Source organism: Terrapene carolina, unplaced genomic scaffold (genome assembly GCF_002925995.2).
Source record: "Terrapene carolina triunguis isolate 2854851 unplaced genomic scaffold, T_m_triunguis-2.0 Scaffold66, whole genome shotgun sequence".
NCBI classification, from domain to species: domain Eukaryota; kingdom Metazoa; phylum Chordata; order Testudines; family Emydidae; genus Terrapene; species Terrapene triunguis.
The window spans coordinates 94757575-94773446 of NW_020664417.1; the positions used below are offsets into that span (position 1 = coordinate 94757575).

Below are 15872 nucleotides of genomic sequence, written 5' to 3' on the forward strand. Positions count from 1 at the left end.
TGGGGATGACAGCCCCCTGACCCTATTCTCTGCCACTCCCCCTATGTCCCCTTCCCAGTGTCCCTTCCCCTCCCCCTCATGAGCCCCCCAACTCCTCTCACCTCCCCTACTACCCATCCCCATTTATCCCTCCCCTCGATGCAGCCCCCAAATGAATCTCACTCCTATTCGCCCCACTTCTCTGCCCCCTAAGATGCCCTCCACACCACTGAGGGCAGGCATTTGCATGTCAATTTAAAAAAAAACATTGTTTAGAAAAATACTTTGATTACCCCCCTCCCCCAAAAAAAAACCAGAAAAAAAAAAACTGACAGAGATTTTAGCCAAATGTCTTTCTACCTTTCCCAGATTTCTGTCCGAGGTGGGACTCAAGATGATACCGGGTGATTGGGGTTCAAAGAACTATTGTTTAATCCTTTGAGATATGAAGCAGGTGTACAATGGTGAAGGCTAACAGTCATGTTAACTCCTCTGTCTGCGCACATTCAATGTAATCAATTGGGCATGTCAATAGGAGCATGAGTATTAGAACTGCTGGGCACATGCCTAACTGGAGAAGCAAACTCTTTTTCAAATAATATTTTAATTTCATTTCCCCCAAAGGACTGATGGGTGCCGACGACTCCATTGGGATAACTCTCGAATATCTGAGCCCCTGGGGCAATGATCTGAACCCTGGTTTGATCCCTATCTGTGCACTAAAAACATTCCCAGAATGTGTCAACTTTAAGAAAAGCTGGGGGTTGGGGCTTGGGTTTTTCATGGTTTTCTGCAGGGATTGTATCTCTTGGTCAAACGACTCCAAATTTGGATCACTGACCATACCCGCCTCCCCATGAGGCACACCAAATTTCAAGGCAATCCAAATAACCATATAGATTTTAGAGCATTTACAAAGTCAAGCTTAAAACAGAAATCTGGTCTTAATCTTAGTTGTAGATTAATCTTAATCTTATAGTTTAATCTTTATTTTAACCACATCAGAGGGACAGCTCTGCTATAATGAATTACTGTAGTCCACCCTGGTTGGGACAAAATGCTTGGATCACGGTGGCTAGATATGCATTCGGTAGACTAGGGTAAACTTTGTTGGTTTGATTGCTTGTTTGTTCTCTCTATATAGGCTGCATAGCTGGGCCCTGGGGGCCTGAGTAGGGCCCTGGAGCGTGGATCAGCCCAGCCGTTTGATGTCTCTGAGGGTATGTCTATGCTGCAATCCAAGCCCAGGGTTCAGGCTCAGGCATAACCCCCCTTCCGTTTACACACAAATTGCACTAGCCCAGGACTCAGGCCCAAGGTCCCAGAACCCCATGGGGATGGATGTGTGAGCCTGAGTCAAGCCAGGACCCAGGATTCAAGCTCTATTGCTTTGCACTGTAGATGTAGATGCAGCCTCACCGGACTTATGTTCTGGGAGGCCACCAAAAGTGTCCCACAATCCTACAGGCTGATTTTATTCGTCCTCTGGACAGTCAAGTCTTCCCATGGACAAAGGACTAGAGCGGCCACATTTTGGGAAGGCACTGGGCAGTCTGGAATCTGGTTGTTTGGACCAAGGCCCACATAATGCAGTGTAGATACTGAAGCTCCAGACCAGGACCAAGGGTTCAACAATTTCTAACCTGGGGCTACAAACGAGTGTAGATGCTCAAGCCCAGTTAAGAAACCCAGGTTTACATTGCAATGTTGACATACCCTGAGTGCCTATCAATCCTTGGTGGTGAGGTGAGAAGAGGAGCTATGCTGAACTGAGCAGGGAAGACTTGGTATAAAAAGTCACTTGCTAGGTGAACTCAAGATCCATAAACAGAGGCAGCTAACAGGGGAGTTTCAGAAAGAGTTTGGAGAGGGATTGTGAGAGGCTTTCCTTCCAGGTTCAGCTCTATGTGTGATTTAGGATGGCCAGTGATGGAACAGTGGTGGTGACCTGCAACAGAAGCGCCATGTTCTCTTCCTGCCTGAAGCCAGATGAGATTTCCTGTGCATGAAATGTAAATTGGTGGCTATGCTGGAGGAAAAGATTATTGGATTGGAAAGGGAAGTTGAGACACTAATGAAAATAAGAGAAGCTGAAAAGTTCCTAGACAAGGAAGTTCAGAAAACATCAGTAGCCCAGGTTCAAGGAAGAATGGAGATGGGCATAAAAGGAATTGGCAAGAGTGGAAGTCAGAGAGGAGGAAAAAGGCCATAGTGTCATTCTATATCATTGGAGACAGACGAGGTTAGCCAGACTGTGGCCTCCAGAGAGAAGAGCAGCAGCAGGAATTCCACACAGCTGGAAATTTCAAATCCATCTGAAGTCCTCAGCATGGAAACTATGGAAGATACCTCTTAAAGTCCAGTACATCCCAGGGAAAGGAGAGATATATAGAAGACATGTGTGAATCGCAGTTTGGCCAAACCTATAAAAAAAAAATCAAGCTTACCTGCAAAGAGTTCTCCAACAATCCAAGAAAGACAGATGATTCTTGTTGGAGATTCAATACTCTGAAGAATTGAACGACCATTCTGCAAGGGACATAGATTCATAGATTCATAGATTCTAGGACTGGAAGGGACCTTGAGAGGTCATCGAGTCCAGTCCCCTGCCCGCATGGCAGGACATGCGGACAGCAGAACAGCGTGCTGCCTTCCTGGAGCCAAGACACAAGAATCACTCTAAGATTGGATAGGCTTCTGAAGTCTACAGGCAAGGATCCATTGGTGATGGTTCATATCAGCGCTAATGATAGTATGTTTCAGGATCTCCTGCAGAAAACAGAAGACCTCAGGGAATTCAGAAGCATGCTGAAGAAGAATGTCCAAGCCATCCTCTCTGAGATCCTTCCTGTCCCACAAGCAAGGGAAGACAGAAGACAAAAGATTCCAGAAGTGAATTGCTGCCTAGGTAAGTGGTGTAGTGGGGAGAGCTTTGGTTTTGTGGAACTTTGGTCCATCTATGGGGATAGAGTAGAAGGGGAACCAATCTCCCTGGGCATAGGCTGGCTAGAGTAGTCAGGAGGGAGTTAAACTAACAGCAAAAGGGAAGGGTCAAAAGAGTGAAGATATAAACACTGAGTTAGCACAAAATATAGATGTTGAGAACAAAATTAATCAAGTAAACAAAGGAATGAAGATAAGAAATTCTTGAATTGCCTATACAGTAATGCTAGGAACCTGGGTAACAAACAAGAGGAATTCGAATTGCTCATATATGAGTATAATTTTGATCTAGTTGGTATTATTGACACCTGGTAGGATGATTAGCACAATTGGAATGCTAAAATCAATTATTATAACATATTTAGGAAGGATCAAGTGGACAAAATGGGAGGGGGAGTAGCTTTTGCTAGCTGACCTTGCACCAGCATCCACCTGCACCTGCCCAAGCCAACTCACAGCTGCGATGAGTTGCCCGATGACCTCCTGACAGTGCTGCACAACATTTTGATTAAAACACTAGAATAAGAAAATTTACATGGCACACACTAATTGGATTCAAAACTAGCTAACTGAAAGGTCTCAAAATGTAACTGTAAACTGGGAATCATCATCAAGTGGGTCTATTTCCAGTGGGGTCTAGCAGGGATCTGTTCTTGGCCCTACGCTATTTAACATCATTATCAATGCCCTGGAAGGCAAAAAAAATCATCACTGATACAGTTTGTAGATGACACCAAAATTGGGGGAATGGAAAATAGTAAACAAGACAGGTCACTGATTCAGAGAGATCTAGATCGCTTGGTGAACTGGGCTCAAGCAAACTATGCATTTTAATACGGCGAAGGGTAAATGTATACATCTAGGAGCAAAGAATGTAGGCCATACTTACAGGATGGGGGACTATGTTCTGGGAAGTGGTAAGTCTAAAGAAGATTTGGAGGTAATGGTGGATAATCTGATGAACATGATCTCCCAGTGAGACATGGTGGCCAAAAGAGCTAATACAATCCTGGGATGCATAAACAGGAGTAGAGAAGTTATTTTATCTCCATATGGTTCACTGGTGCAGCTGCTACTGGAATACTGTGTCCAGTTCTGCTGTCCACAATTCAAAAAGGTTGTTGATAAATTGGAGAGGATTCAGAGAAGAACCACAAGAATGATTAAAGGATTAGAAAACATGCCTTATAGTGGTAGACTCAAGGAGGTCAATCTATTCAGAGTAACAAAGAGAAAGTTAAGGGTGACTTGATTAGAGTCTATATGTACCTACCTGGGGAACAAATATTTAATAATGGGCTCTTCGATCTAGCAGAGGAAAGTATAACATGATCCAATAGGTGGAAGCTGAAGTTAGACAAATTCAGATGTGTCAGGGACCAGACCAGCTAGGAACAACTGCTGTCCTGCTCCCAGATTAAGTGCGCTGCTAGGCAACCAATGAGCCCAGCTGCATTGCCTTAGACCAGAGGTTCTCAAATTGTGGTCCGTGGACCACCAGTGGTCTGCGAGCTCCATTCATGTGGACCGCGGATAGTTCCCTCTAAAGTGCATGCCTGGGCGGCCGCACACGAGAGAATGAAGGGCCACCCAGCTAATTAGTGGAACCGCGCGGGCGTGGCTCTATTAATTAGGTGTCTGGACCCTGGAGAAGATGCACATGAAAGGTGAGGTGGTGGCCTTGGGGGGAATAGGGAGTAGGTGGGAGGGGGCAGTGAGGTGAGAAGAGGGGGTGGGGGAAATTTGGGACGTGCAGGGCTGCGGTGGCCAGAGAAAGAGGTGACTTTCCCCAGCCCCAGGGCAGTGGCCGCCGGCGAGAAACAGCCCTCCTTCCCAGCTCCGGGGCTGCTGCAGTGGGGGAGAGAAGGCGCATCCATTGCATTAGAAAGGTAAGACTACTGATATTAAAATATGAGTTTTGTGCTTTTATTTGTAGAACTAAAAAACGTTTATTATTATTAAGGTTTTTTTTTAATATAGTACTTTTATCCAAAGCGCTTTACAATAGTTAGCTAACGGTACAAACAACATTTGGAAAGATCATTAAGTGGTCCGCCAAGACCCTCGGCAATTTTCAAGTGGTCCATGGAAAAAAAAAGTTTGAGAATCACTGCCTTAGACCTCTTAGACAGCCACAGCTCCTGACTGACTGCTGGTTTAGCTGTGCTGCTTAAAAGCCTGGCCCCCACAGCAGTTCATAGGCTGCTCAATGCATACTAGACTCACAGCAGTGCTTGCCCTTGTTCCAGTCCTTGCTCCTGCTCATTCCAGTTCCCTGCTCCTGCTTGTCTCAGCCTGCGTCCAGTGTATGCTCCTGCCCAGCTCCCCAGTAGCTTCAGTGTTTTGGTTTCGAACCCTGGCTTTGCCTCTGCTGGCTTATGACTCCAGTTGACCCTTCTGTTCTGGCATTTGGCTTCTGCCCCTCTGGTACTGATAGATCAGCTTGTTTCCTGTACTCCATTCACCCTGGACCCAGCTCTAACTCGTAGGTTGAACTCTTACCTTCACCACTAGGCATGACTGCCCATGGCCTGGTCGGTGACAGACTGGAAATAAGGTGTAATTTTTTTAAGGGTGAGAATAATTAATGATTGGAACAATTTACCAAGGGTCATGGTGGAGTCTTCATTACAACAATTTTTAAATCCAGATGAGTTGTTTTTCTAAACAATATGTTCTCAGAATTTATTCTGGAGAAGTTTTCTGGCCTGTGTTATACAGGAGGTCAGACTAGATGAACACAATGGTCCCTTCTGGTCTTAGAATCTATATTTAGAATTCAATACAATCTTGATATATTGCAGAATTGGTATGACATCAACAGGATGAAACTCAGTAAAGACAAATACAAAATACTGCATTCATGAAGAAAAAATGACAAGTACAAAACGGGGAATAACTAGCTAGGCAGTGCTGAAAAGGATCTGGGGGTTATACTGGACCATGAACTGAATATGAACCCCCTGCTCTAAAGTGCTAGTAACCCCTTCCAGCTTGGTGTCATTCACAAATTTGATAACCATACTTTTCACTCCATTATATGACATTAATTAAAATACTAAATAGCATTGGACCCAGGAACACATCCCTGTGGGACCCCACTAGATATGTACTCCCAGTTTGACTGCAAACTATTGAAAACTACTCTCTGAGGATAGTTTTTCAACTAGTTGTGCATCACCTTACAGTAATTTCATCTAGACCACATTTCCTTAGTTTGCTTATGAGAACATCATGTGGGACTTGTTTTTGTTTTAATGGAGATATCCTATCTCCTAGAACTGGAAGGGATTTTGAAAGGTCATCAAGTCCAGCCCCCTACCTTCACTAGCAGGACCAAGTACTGATTTTGCCCCAGATCCCTAAATGGCCCCCTCAAGGATTGAGCTCACAATCCTGGATTTAGCAGGCCAATGCTTGAACCACTAAGCTATCCCTCCCCCCTTTGACTGCATCAAAAGCCTTAATAAAATCAAGATATACCACATGTATTGCTTCTCTCCTATCCACTAGACGAGGAAACCTGTCAAAGGAGGAAATTAGGTTGGTTTGGTATGATTTGTTCTTGATAAATCCACATTGGCTATTATTTATTGCCCTATTACCCTCTAGGTGCTTACAAATTAATTGTTTAATAATTTGTTCCAGTATATTTGCAGATATCAAAGTTAGGCCAACTGGTCTATAATTCCCCAGGTCCTCTTTGTTCCCCTTTTTAAAGATAGGTACTACGTTTTCCCTTCTCCAGTCCTCTCGGATATCACCCATCCTCCATGAATTCATGAAGATTAATCACTAATGGTTCCAAGACTGCTTCAGTTAGTTCCTTAAAGACCACAGGGTGAATTCTGTCAGGCCCTGCCAATGAAATTATGCATCTAGAGCGCTTCCAAAAATGCCTTCTAAATGGCATTCCACAAAAATGGGATGGGGGAAACTTAGAACTAAGAAGTCATTGACAAGGTTTTAACCATGGGCCTTGCCACCACCTGAATCTTGAAGGCAGTGGCACCCTGTCTGCACAAAAGCTAGCAGCAGCGGTCTTCGCTGAAAATATCCCTGTAGGTTTTTACTGGACGTGAGGGGCAAGAATCTAATGAACAACCAGTTGGGCATAGCTCCTTCAACATTTCAGAGAAGAAAATGTATTTCTATCTTCCTGCACTGATTTTATCTGTGACAACAACCAAATCATCCTAAATCACAGCTTATCTTTTTCAGCAAAGTAGATAAAGATACTCGTAAAACTCAACTCTAAGGCAGCCAGATTAATTAGATTACCAACCAACTTGAACAGTTTAGCTGGATAAAATTTTGCTGATGCTAAGGCAGAAGAAGAGAGACTTCTTTGCCTCTATCAGTCACAGCAGAAGAACGCAAACAATGGCTTGGAAGTTCTAGCGTTCACTGAAAGCAAGAGCTATTTCTCATTAAAATGTAATGACTACTTGTCTGTTGCTTGCTGCAGCCTACCAAAATAAAATTGTGTACAAAGCAAGCATATACTCTTCAAATTCTGTTTGACAAAAGGTACGTGGCATTTCCTGAAAGGTGTGTCATGTAGTGCACACATTTAATACTTACATCAAATTCATTTAGTGCCGCAGCAAGTTCTCCAATACCAGTGTGCCCCTTGTTCTCATCGGTTGGTGAGGTGGCCTGTGCAGCATTAGAGATACCAGCTATTGCTTCTTGTACTTGTTTGAAGACATAATCTCTGTTGGCCCTAGTGGCTGCTACATCAGGGTGACGGAGAAACGCTTGAGATGCCGTGTACAGCATAGTAGCATTCTTCTTCAGAGCACCTCGAGCAGCAGCCATTTCGTCCCTACAGTGAGGATCTTTCAGTTCCTGTACAAAAACATACGTACACTGTACAGTTATATAATGAAACTTTAGCATTAGAATTAGGGTGACTAGACAGCAAATGTGAAAAATCGGGATGGGGGTGGGGGATAATAGGAGCCTATATAAGAACAAGTCCCAAAAATCGGGACTGTCCCTATAAAATCAGGATATCTGGTCATCCTAATTAGAATATGCTACACCCACAGTTACAATGTTTATTCATATATACTCGTAAGTAGGTCCCTGTGGTCCTGATTCTGCAGCAATGGAATCCATCACAGAATTTACCAGTTATGTCACAACAAAATGTTCTTCCTGCCCTAGAAAACCTGTTTTTTGTTTTGTTTTATTTTGTTTTGTTTTTCTTCTATGTTATAACAGGTCGGCCACATGGAAAAATGGAGGAAAATAAGAGGAAAACGCTAACGATCTTAAAATGCAGGAAAACTTCTGGGCAAAACGTCTAAAAGAACAGCAGCAAGACACACAAAAAAGATAGCATGGAATGCTAGTGGACCTCATGGGAAGAAGAAAAAGAAAGAGAGGGTGGCAACTACATGGAAATGTGAATATTCTTAAACACCAGGGAAATTATTAAAAATATTTAAAAAAATATAACTGACGTAGAGAAAATATACAAAATATGTATGAACTAGAAACATGTGTGATGTCAAAAGAAGAAGGAAAGAATCATATCCAGGGTGGAGAAAGAAACACACACAAGGCAATACTCCTGAAAAGTGGCCTTCTCTGCAGTGTGTGTGGAAGTATATTGTTTCTAAATTGTGTTGCACATTAAACATTCTCTGTAAATTGTTTATTGAAATAATACACTGTAGAGATATTTTGCGGCAGCACTATAATCTGTTCTTTTTTACTCTATTAGAAGGTGTGGCGACTGACTGGAAGCAGCATTGGCCGGGAGGAGGCCTAGCTATGAACTGCCTAGTGAATGCACGTGTATTCTCCCTCCTTTATTTCCCATCTCTACAGGAAAATCTACTTTAAAGATCTGTAACAGGGCAAGCCTGCTCTCATTGATTGGGCTGCTTAGGTGAAAGCTATATTCTGAGTGGAGGGGAATGCATAACAGTGAGACCCTATGACGTCTGCCCCTATAAGGACCCAAGGTTGCAGTAATCATCAGCTTTGTGTAGGCTCTAAAAGGGAAAAGTCTGACCTTCTGCACAGACATATGTGATTTCGGATGCTGAATCATTTTTGTCACATTCAGGTCTTCTATTTTTTATTTCTTTGTTAATACAAAAAATCAGATTATCTTTTTAATCATCTGAAAACTAACAATGTTGTTTGTGAGCATTCATAATAAATTCCTGTTCCTTCTGAAATGGAAAGACTCCTGTTACATTAGACTACCAGAGAGCTCTATCCATATGAACAACTTTTTTTTTGTTTAAAAAAAAAAAGGCAAAATTTTTCAAATAAATGATATCTAATGTTAGGCACCTAAATATGTGGGATAATTTTCAGGAGACTAAGGTCCTACCAACTCCCTTTGATTTCCATTAGTAGTGTTGGGTGTTTTGAAAATTAGAGCACTTATGTGATAAATGAAGGGACGGGGGATAGCTCCCTTTTATGGACACCCAGCCAGCCAGTAGCTATAAAATCCCTCTTAGTAACTGTTCTCTAATTGCTCTACCTGTAAAGGGTTAAAAAGTCTCACTGCTATGCATAGGTAAAAGGAAGTGAATGGGCACCTGGCCAAAAGAGCCAATGGGAAGGCTAGAACTTGTTAAAATTGAAACAAGACTCCCCTTTTGTCTGTCTGTGGTTGTTCTCCCAGAGAGAGGGGACAGGGCAGAGCTATGCTGTAAGAAGCTTGGGCCAGGTATGAAAAATCATCAGTGTCATACCTAGAAACTACTCATTTAAAACCCCAGATATGTAAGTAGATCAGGAAATGTCTAGGAAGATGAGATTAGGTTTATTTCTTTTATTTCTTTATGGCTTGTGGATTCCTCTGTGCTAACCCCAGGTGCTATTGTTTTGCTTGTAACCTTTATGCTGGACCTCAAGAAAGCTATTCTTGGGGCTTAATCCTTGTAGTTGTTTCTTTTAAAATCTAGCAATAGCCTGAGTTCCCAGATGTATTTTCTTTCTGTTTTTTTTTAAATAAAATTTACCCCTTTTTAAAAGCAGAATTGGATTTTTGTGTCCTAAGAGGTTTGTGCACATGTTGTTTAATTAGCTGGTGGCAACAGCTGATTGCCTTTGTTTTTCTTTCTTAGCTCTTCCCGGGGGGGGGGGGCAAAAGGGCTTGAGGGTACCCCACAGGAAGGAATTCCCAAAGGTGCCTTCCTGGGCTCTCAAAGGGGTTCTGCACTTGGGCGGTGGTAGCATCTACCAATCCAAGGTCAGAGAAAAGCTGTAACCTTGGGAGTTTAATACAAGCCTGGAGTGGTCAGTATTAATCTTTAGAACCCTTGCGGGCCCCCATCTTCTGTACTCGAAGTGCCAGAGTGGGGAATTAGACCTAACAACTTATTTAGGTGCCTAAATATGAATTTTAGACCATTTTTGAAAATTTGTCAGAACATTTTTGTAAAGAAAATATTATCTTTATAAATAACACTTCATGTAGACCACAATGATCAGATAGTGACCTCCAGTCTCTACTGACCTGGACTGGATTGAAGTCACCACTAAATAACGTAATTTCCTTGGTCATTTACTCTCTTACTCTTTAAGCCATTCTTAATTGAAGCATTGTTTTTCAAGATTTTCCTTTAAAAAAAAAACACTTCTAAAGAAAGGCAACTGTGAATTGGAAAATGAATAGGCTTAAGATATAGGTAACGATATAATAATTATTGACAGATCTGATGATGCAAAACAGAAACAACATTTCTTTGAACACGATAAAAACCCAGGTTATTTTATATGACTGAATTTTCACACCCACTGCTTTACAATTTACCCACCTGTTGTCTTCTAGCAGCCACATAGTTAAGTTTCACCATCTCTTTCCCAAATTCTTTAAAACGATTTGCTAGGTCTTGCTCATTTGTTGCGTTCTTCACAGCTTCCAGTGCTTCTTCTACCTAGAATTTAATAGATGACATTTATTAGAGTTTTAATCCGGCTCTGTCACTTTTCCCACCTTGACCAAGTCACTAACCATTCTATGCCCCAGTTTTTCATAGGCAAATGTGACTCTCAGTTACACCAATGTACAGTAACTCTGGAGTAATTCAACTGACCTCAGTTTGGTTTAATAAAGCTAATACAAAAGCTTTCTCTGAATGTTGTTCTGTATTACTTTCCCTTCTTTGCATGACACTATAATGTATACTTCATATAACAGTCATTAGTTTAGACACTGTCTTATTCAGATATACGTCCTAGATTAAACATGTTTAATATCTGTGTCATTTTTTTTATTGGCCAGGCTTGCCAAGGACCTACATTCAACTGTATGTAATTTCTCTGTTCTCTGTCTGGATGTTGGTCTGTCTGTAACGCAATAACTTATGAATACCATACCCAATCCATTACAAAATTTCAGCGGATATTCTAGGCATCAATGGCCTGAACTCTATTGATTTGGGGGGAAATTGGAAAACCAAAAGGAGAAAAATGGGGGACCACAAGGATCCTGTGTCATCTGATTAGCAGAGTCACAGCTACAATCAGCTCTGCAATTGTCTATAGAGCAAACAACTGGATGATGGTACCATTAATGCCACCCAAGAAAACAATACCCATATCCAAGCTCTGCCTATCCTCCCCATGGAGTTTAATAAGCTGACACCCTGAAGGACTTATCTCCCAGACTGAAAGAAAACTAATAACTACTGTGGGAGCAAGGCGAGGGAGACCTGGGGGATAGCACCCATCTCCTGGCATGGGAGGAAAATTGGGGACTCAGGTAAGGGGGAGGGGGAAGTCTGGCAAAGCAGAGATTGGAGGAGCCTGGCATGGGGGAAGTGGAAAATGGAGGCACACATGGAGTCCCATCAGAGACAAAAGGGTGGGAATGAAGGACCCTGGAATGATGCGAGGAGGACATTGGGGGGAGGCACACGCAACTACTGGTAGGGGGCAGATTGAGAGAATCAGATATGGAGGAAAGGAGCACACAGAACCCCTGGCAAGGGCAAATTGGGGGGAGTTGCAGGAGTCCCTGCAATAGAGAGGGATAGAAGGGTGGCACACAAGGAACTTGTGGGGTGGAATGGAGGGATGTAAGGAGCCCGTGACATGTGAAATAAGTCTAGTCAACAGAAGTTATTAAGTGTGTGACCCTCCAATTATAAACAGAGAGAACAATTTCTTAACTGTGTATGTGTAGTATAGGCTTTATATGAAAACTAAGGGTATGTCTCCTGTAGTACTTTTGTCAGTAAAACTTACATCACTCACAGGTGTGAAAAAACACCCCCCTGAGAGACAAAAGTTACACCTACAGAAGCGCCGGTGTGGACAGTGCTATGTCACTGGGAGACACTCTCCCGCTGGCATAGCTACCACCACTTGTTTAGTTATGTTGGCACAGAGCAGCTACATGGGAAATCTTATAGCGGGGCATCTGCATCAGTACAGCTGTGCCACTGTAAGGTCTCTAGTCTAGACGCGGCTTGAGGCTAATTACAGCATATGGGAACAAATCAAAAGCAAAGAAAATTAAACTTACTGTTGAAATTAAATGTATAGAGTACCCTGTGTTACATAGCTAACATAGCATCTTTTTAAATGTAGTTAAAACAGGAGGCCCAACATGGAAAAGTAACTGTGGCATAAGAACTAGTTTGGGGCTTCATTTTCTATTTTTTCTCCTGTTCTCAAATGTGTTGCATTTACTTTTACATAAAGAGCAGAATTTAATAGAAAAAACACATTCTGCATAGTGATTCAAATTTGTTCAGCAAAAGGGGTGAAGATACGAAGCTCCTAGATGTATTACTAAGTGCCCGCCTAGTACAACTATCCCAAACTTACCAGCCCCAGCATAAAAGCTGCTTACCATCATGATTATAATCAAAAGATTTAAAATGCTTTATTCATCCCGGAAATAAAATTACCCGTCCTGTGAGCAAGTGGGGCAGTGAAATTTTGTGAACTTTTTCTGTCATTTGAGAGATGAGTGAAATTCCCAGCAGATGGGTTTAATCAGTGAATGTAGATCTATCCTGATCTGTCTCAAATTGAATTAATGAAATATTTAACTGGAACAATAGGTGTTGTCAATCTGGACATACCGTTAACAGCAGACACATGAACCTTCCTTTTTCAGAGGAAAGGTTATTTAATTCCAATAGGGACTTGTTCCTAATAAAGGATTTAGAGCTCTATCTTGGTCTCTGTAAAGTCTCTGGCACCTCATCAACGTCAATAACAAGAGCAGGCATCTAATTAATTTAGGCAGGGTTTAAAATATACAGGGTCTGCTTCACCGCTAACTTGTACCTTGTGTTATTTTTACCTTGCAAAGTGAATGTAAAAGGTTAGCACTAGTCCGAGTGGATAATATTCATTCTGTCACGTTTTGCACCCACAAAGGCTGCACAACGTGCAAGGCCACGGAGAATCAGGCTCACGGAGTCCTGCAGAGAAATGCTTTGGCTGGCAATTTAAATGCACAGCTGTTTCCTGGAGGTGTTACGCCACATCTAACTGTTACAAGCTGCACTTTGCTTTTGTGGTCGAATCAATCTGGGCCTGTATCATCTCATTTCTTACCCATAAACTGAACAACGATGTTCAAATCCTAACGGCCATGACAGCTCCCAAAATTAGTATGAAAACTATATTGTATGGTCTAATTTGTTCCTGCTATTTATCTACCACCACTTGAAATACGAACCCTCAAGCTTTCCAGCCATGCAGGTATGTCTACACAGCAAAGAAAGATCCGCGGCTGGCGTATGCCAACCAACTCGGGCTTGTAGGGCTCGGCTGCCGGGCTGTTTCATTGTGGTGTAGACTTCTGGGCTTGGGCTGGAGCCCAAGCTCTGGGACTCTCCCTCCCTACAGAGTCCCAGAGCCTGAGCTCCAGCGCAAGTCCGAAAGTCTACATAGCAATGAAAACAGCCTCAGAGTCCGAGACCCGTGAGCCTGAGTCAGCTGGCACGGGCCAGCCACAGATTTTTCTTTGCTGTGTAGATATACCCACAGAGTTCTTCTTCAGGTCTGGGAAAGGAACTCCCAGAGCCACAGCAAAATGCAAAGTGGAACAGATTGTTTGGCATAAGTAGTTAGCACATATTGTAAGGGACCATTCAAGGTAGAGTGGCCCATTATCACCTGTGCAGTCATAGGAGAAAAAGATGGGGTTACTGGGTTACAGATTGTTGTAACAAACCATAAATCCAGTGTCTCTGTTCAGTCCATGATTTTTGATGTCTAGCAGAGCAATGAATTTAAGCTCCCAGGCTTGTCTTTTGAAAGTGTTGTGGAGGTTTCCTTTGAGGATGAGGACTGATAGGTCAGATATAGAGTGATTGCTTTATGAAAAGTCTTCTGCCACGGGGGATATGGTCTTTTTTATCTTTAATCATTTTCCTTTTGTGAGTTAACTTCAGAGCATAGTGATTGTTTGGTTTCACCCACATAATTGTTATGGTGGCATTTATTCCACTGGATGAGGTATAGTACATGTTGCAATAGGCATGTGTAGTATACATGCATCTTGAAAGGTGTGCTGGGGGCGGGGGGGGGTTTGCTTATTGTAGTAGTGGAGATATAGCTGCAAGTTTTGCATCTATTGTTTTGGCAGGGTCTGGTGCCGCTTTGAGTTGGTGTGCCCTGGTCTGTGGAAATGGTCCCTTACAATATGTGCTAACAACTTACTTATGCTAAACAATCTGTTCCACTTTGCATGTTGCTGTGATGTTGGGGGTCCATTTCCCAGACCTGAAGAAGAGCTCTGTGTGGCTCGAAAGCTTGTCTCTCTCACCAACAAAGTTGGTCCAATAAAAAAGATATGACCTCACCCAACTTGTCTCTCTAATATCCTGGGACTGACACGGCTGCAACTACACTGCCTACATTTTTATCATGACAGCAGGGCCGTCCGTAGCAATTTTGGTGCCCTACACAGCCCCTCCTCCCCCCCGTGGGGGGTGCTGGCCCCAGGCCTCCACGTGGGGGTGGGGGTGAGGGGGCTGGTGCTGATGAGAGACGAGATAAATATTTAAAATTAATCCCAAGCAGTAGTAATTTTTAAATCAATGGGAGCTGCTGGGTATTCTTCACATTTATAATCAGGCAACTTATTTAGGTGCCTAAATAAGTCTGAGCACATATTTTTGAAAATCTTTATTAAAAAAACCAAGTAGATTTAGAAAGCACATAATAGGTCATTAACCACTAGTGTGAATTTATTATAATTCATTAATATTAATTATCAATACATTTCAGGTGAAATATTCAATATTTAACAATGTTTTATTTCTATTTTCAGAAGAATTATAGCTACAGTAAAGTAACACAGAGCCAGTTTGCCCCCACAGGGTGGAACCCTACCTAGGAAGGGATGTTTCCTTGGATCACTCCATCAGGATGGGTGGGAGATTGCCCCCAATGTAATGAGCAGAGGGTCTGGTTCATAGAACCTGTGCCATTCTGTTTCCCACTCTGTCTCCCTGGCGTTTGCCAAGGTCTCCCCTGGCCTACTGTAATCCTGTTCTGTTAAAGGGGAGAGCAGATGCACCACTGTTTGCCAGGGGAACATGAAAATGTGAATATAACACTGAAAAGCTGAAGGTGCTGAAAGCACCTTGGTTTATCTGTTCATTAGCCTAATTTGTATGGCCCAAGAGACAGGTCACTATATCACTGTTCAATATATGCCAAACATCAAGGATACAAAGTAAAGTAGGGATGTAAAGCTGAGAATCCCAGCATCACAGAGAGAGTGAGTGAGTGTGTGTGTGGGTGTGGGTGTGTGTGTGTCAGTTATTTGTAGAGATCATAGAATATCAGAGTTGCAAGGAACCTCAGGAGGTCATCTAGTCCAACCCCCTGCTCAAAGCAGGACCAATTCCCAACTAAATCATCCCAGGCAGGGCTTTGTCAAGCCTGACAAAAACCTCTAAGGAAGGAGATTCCACCACCTCCCTAGGTAACCCATTCCAGTG

At 42.7% G+C, this 15872-nt stretch overlaps 1 protein-coding gene across 1 annotated transcript in view; it reads right to left on the bottom strand.

Moving 5' to 3' along the window:
• LOC115271163 (catenin alpha-2-like) overlaps nt 1–15872 on the bottom strand; it is a 253966-nt gene that overhangs the window by 42530 nt on the left and 195564 nt on the right. Inside the window, exons 5-6 of the mRNA XM_029910656.1 lie at nt 10716–10835; nt 7507–7773 (exon numbers count right to left, since the gene is read on the bottom strand). Coding sequence (XP_029766516.1) covers nt 7507–7773; nt 10716–10835 — 387 coding nt within the window. The remainder of the gene's footprint in view (nt 1–7506; nt 7774–10715; nt 10836–15872) is intronic.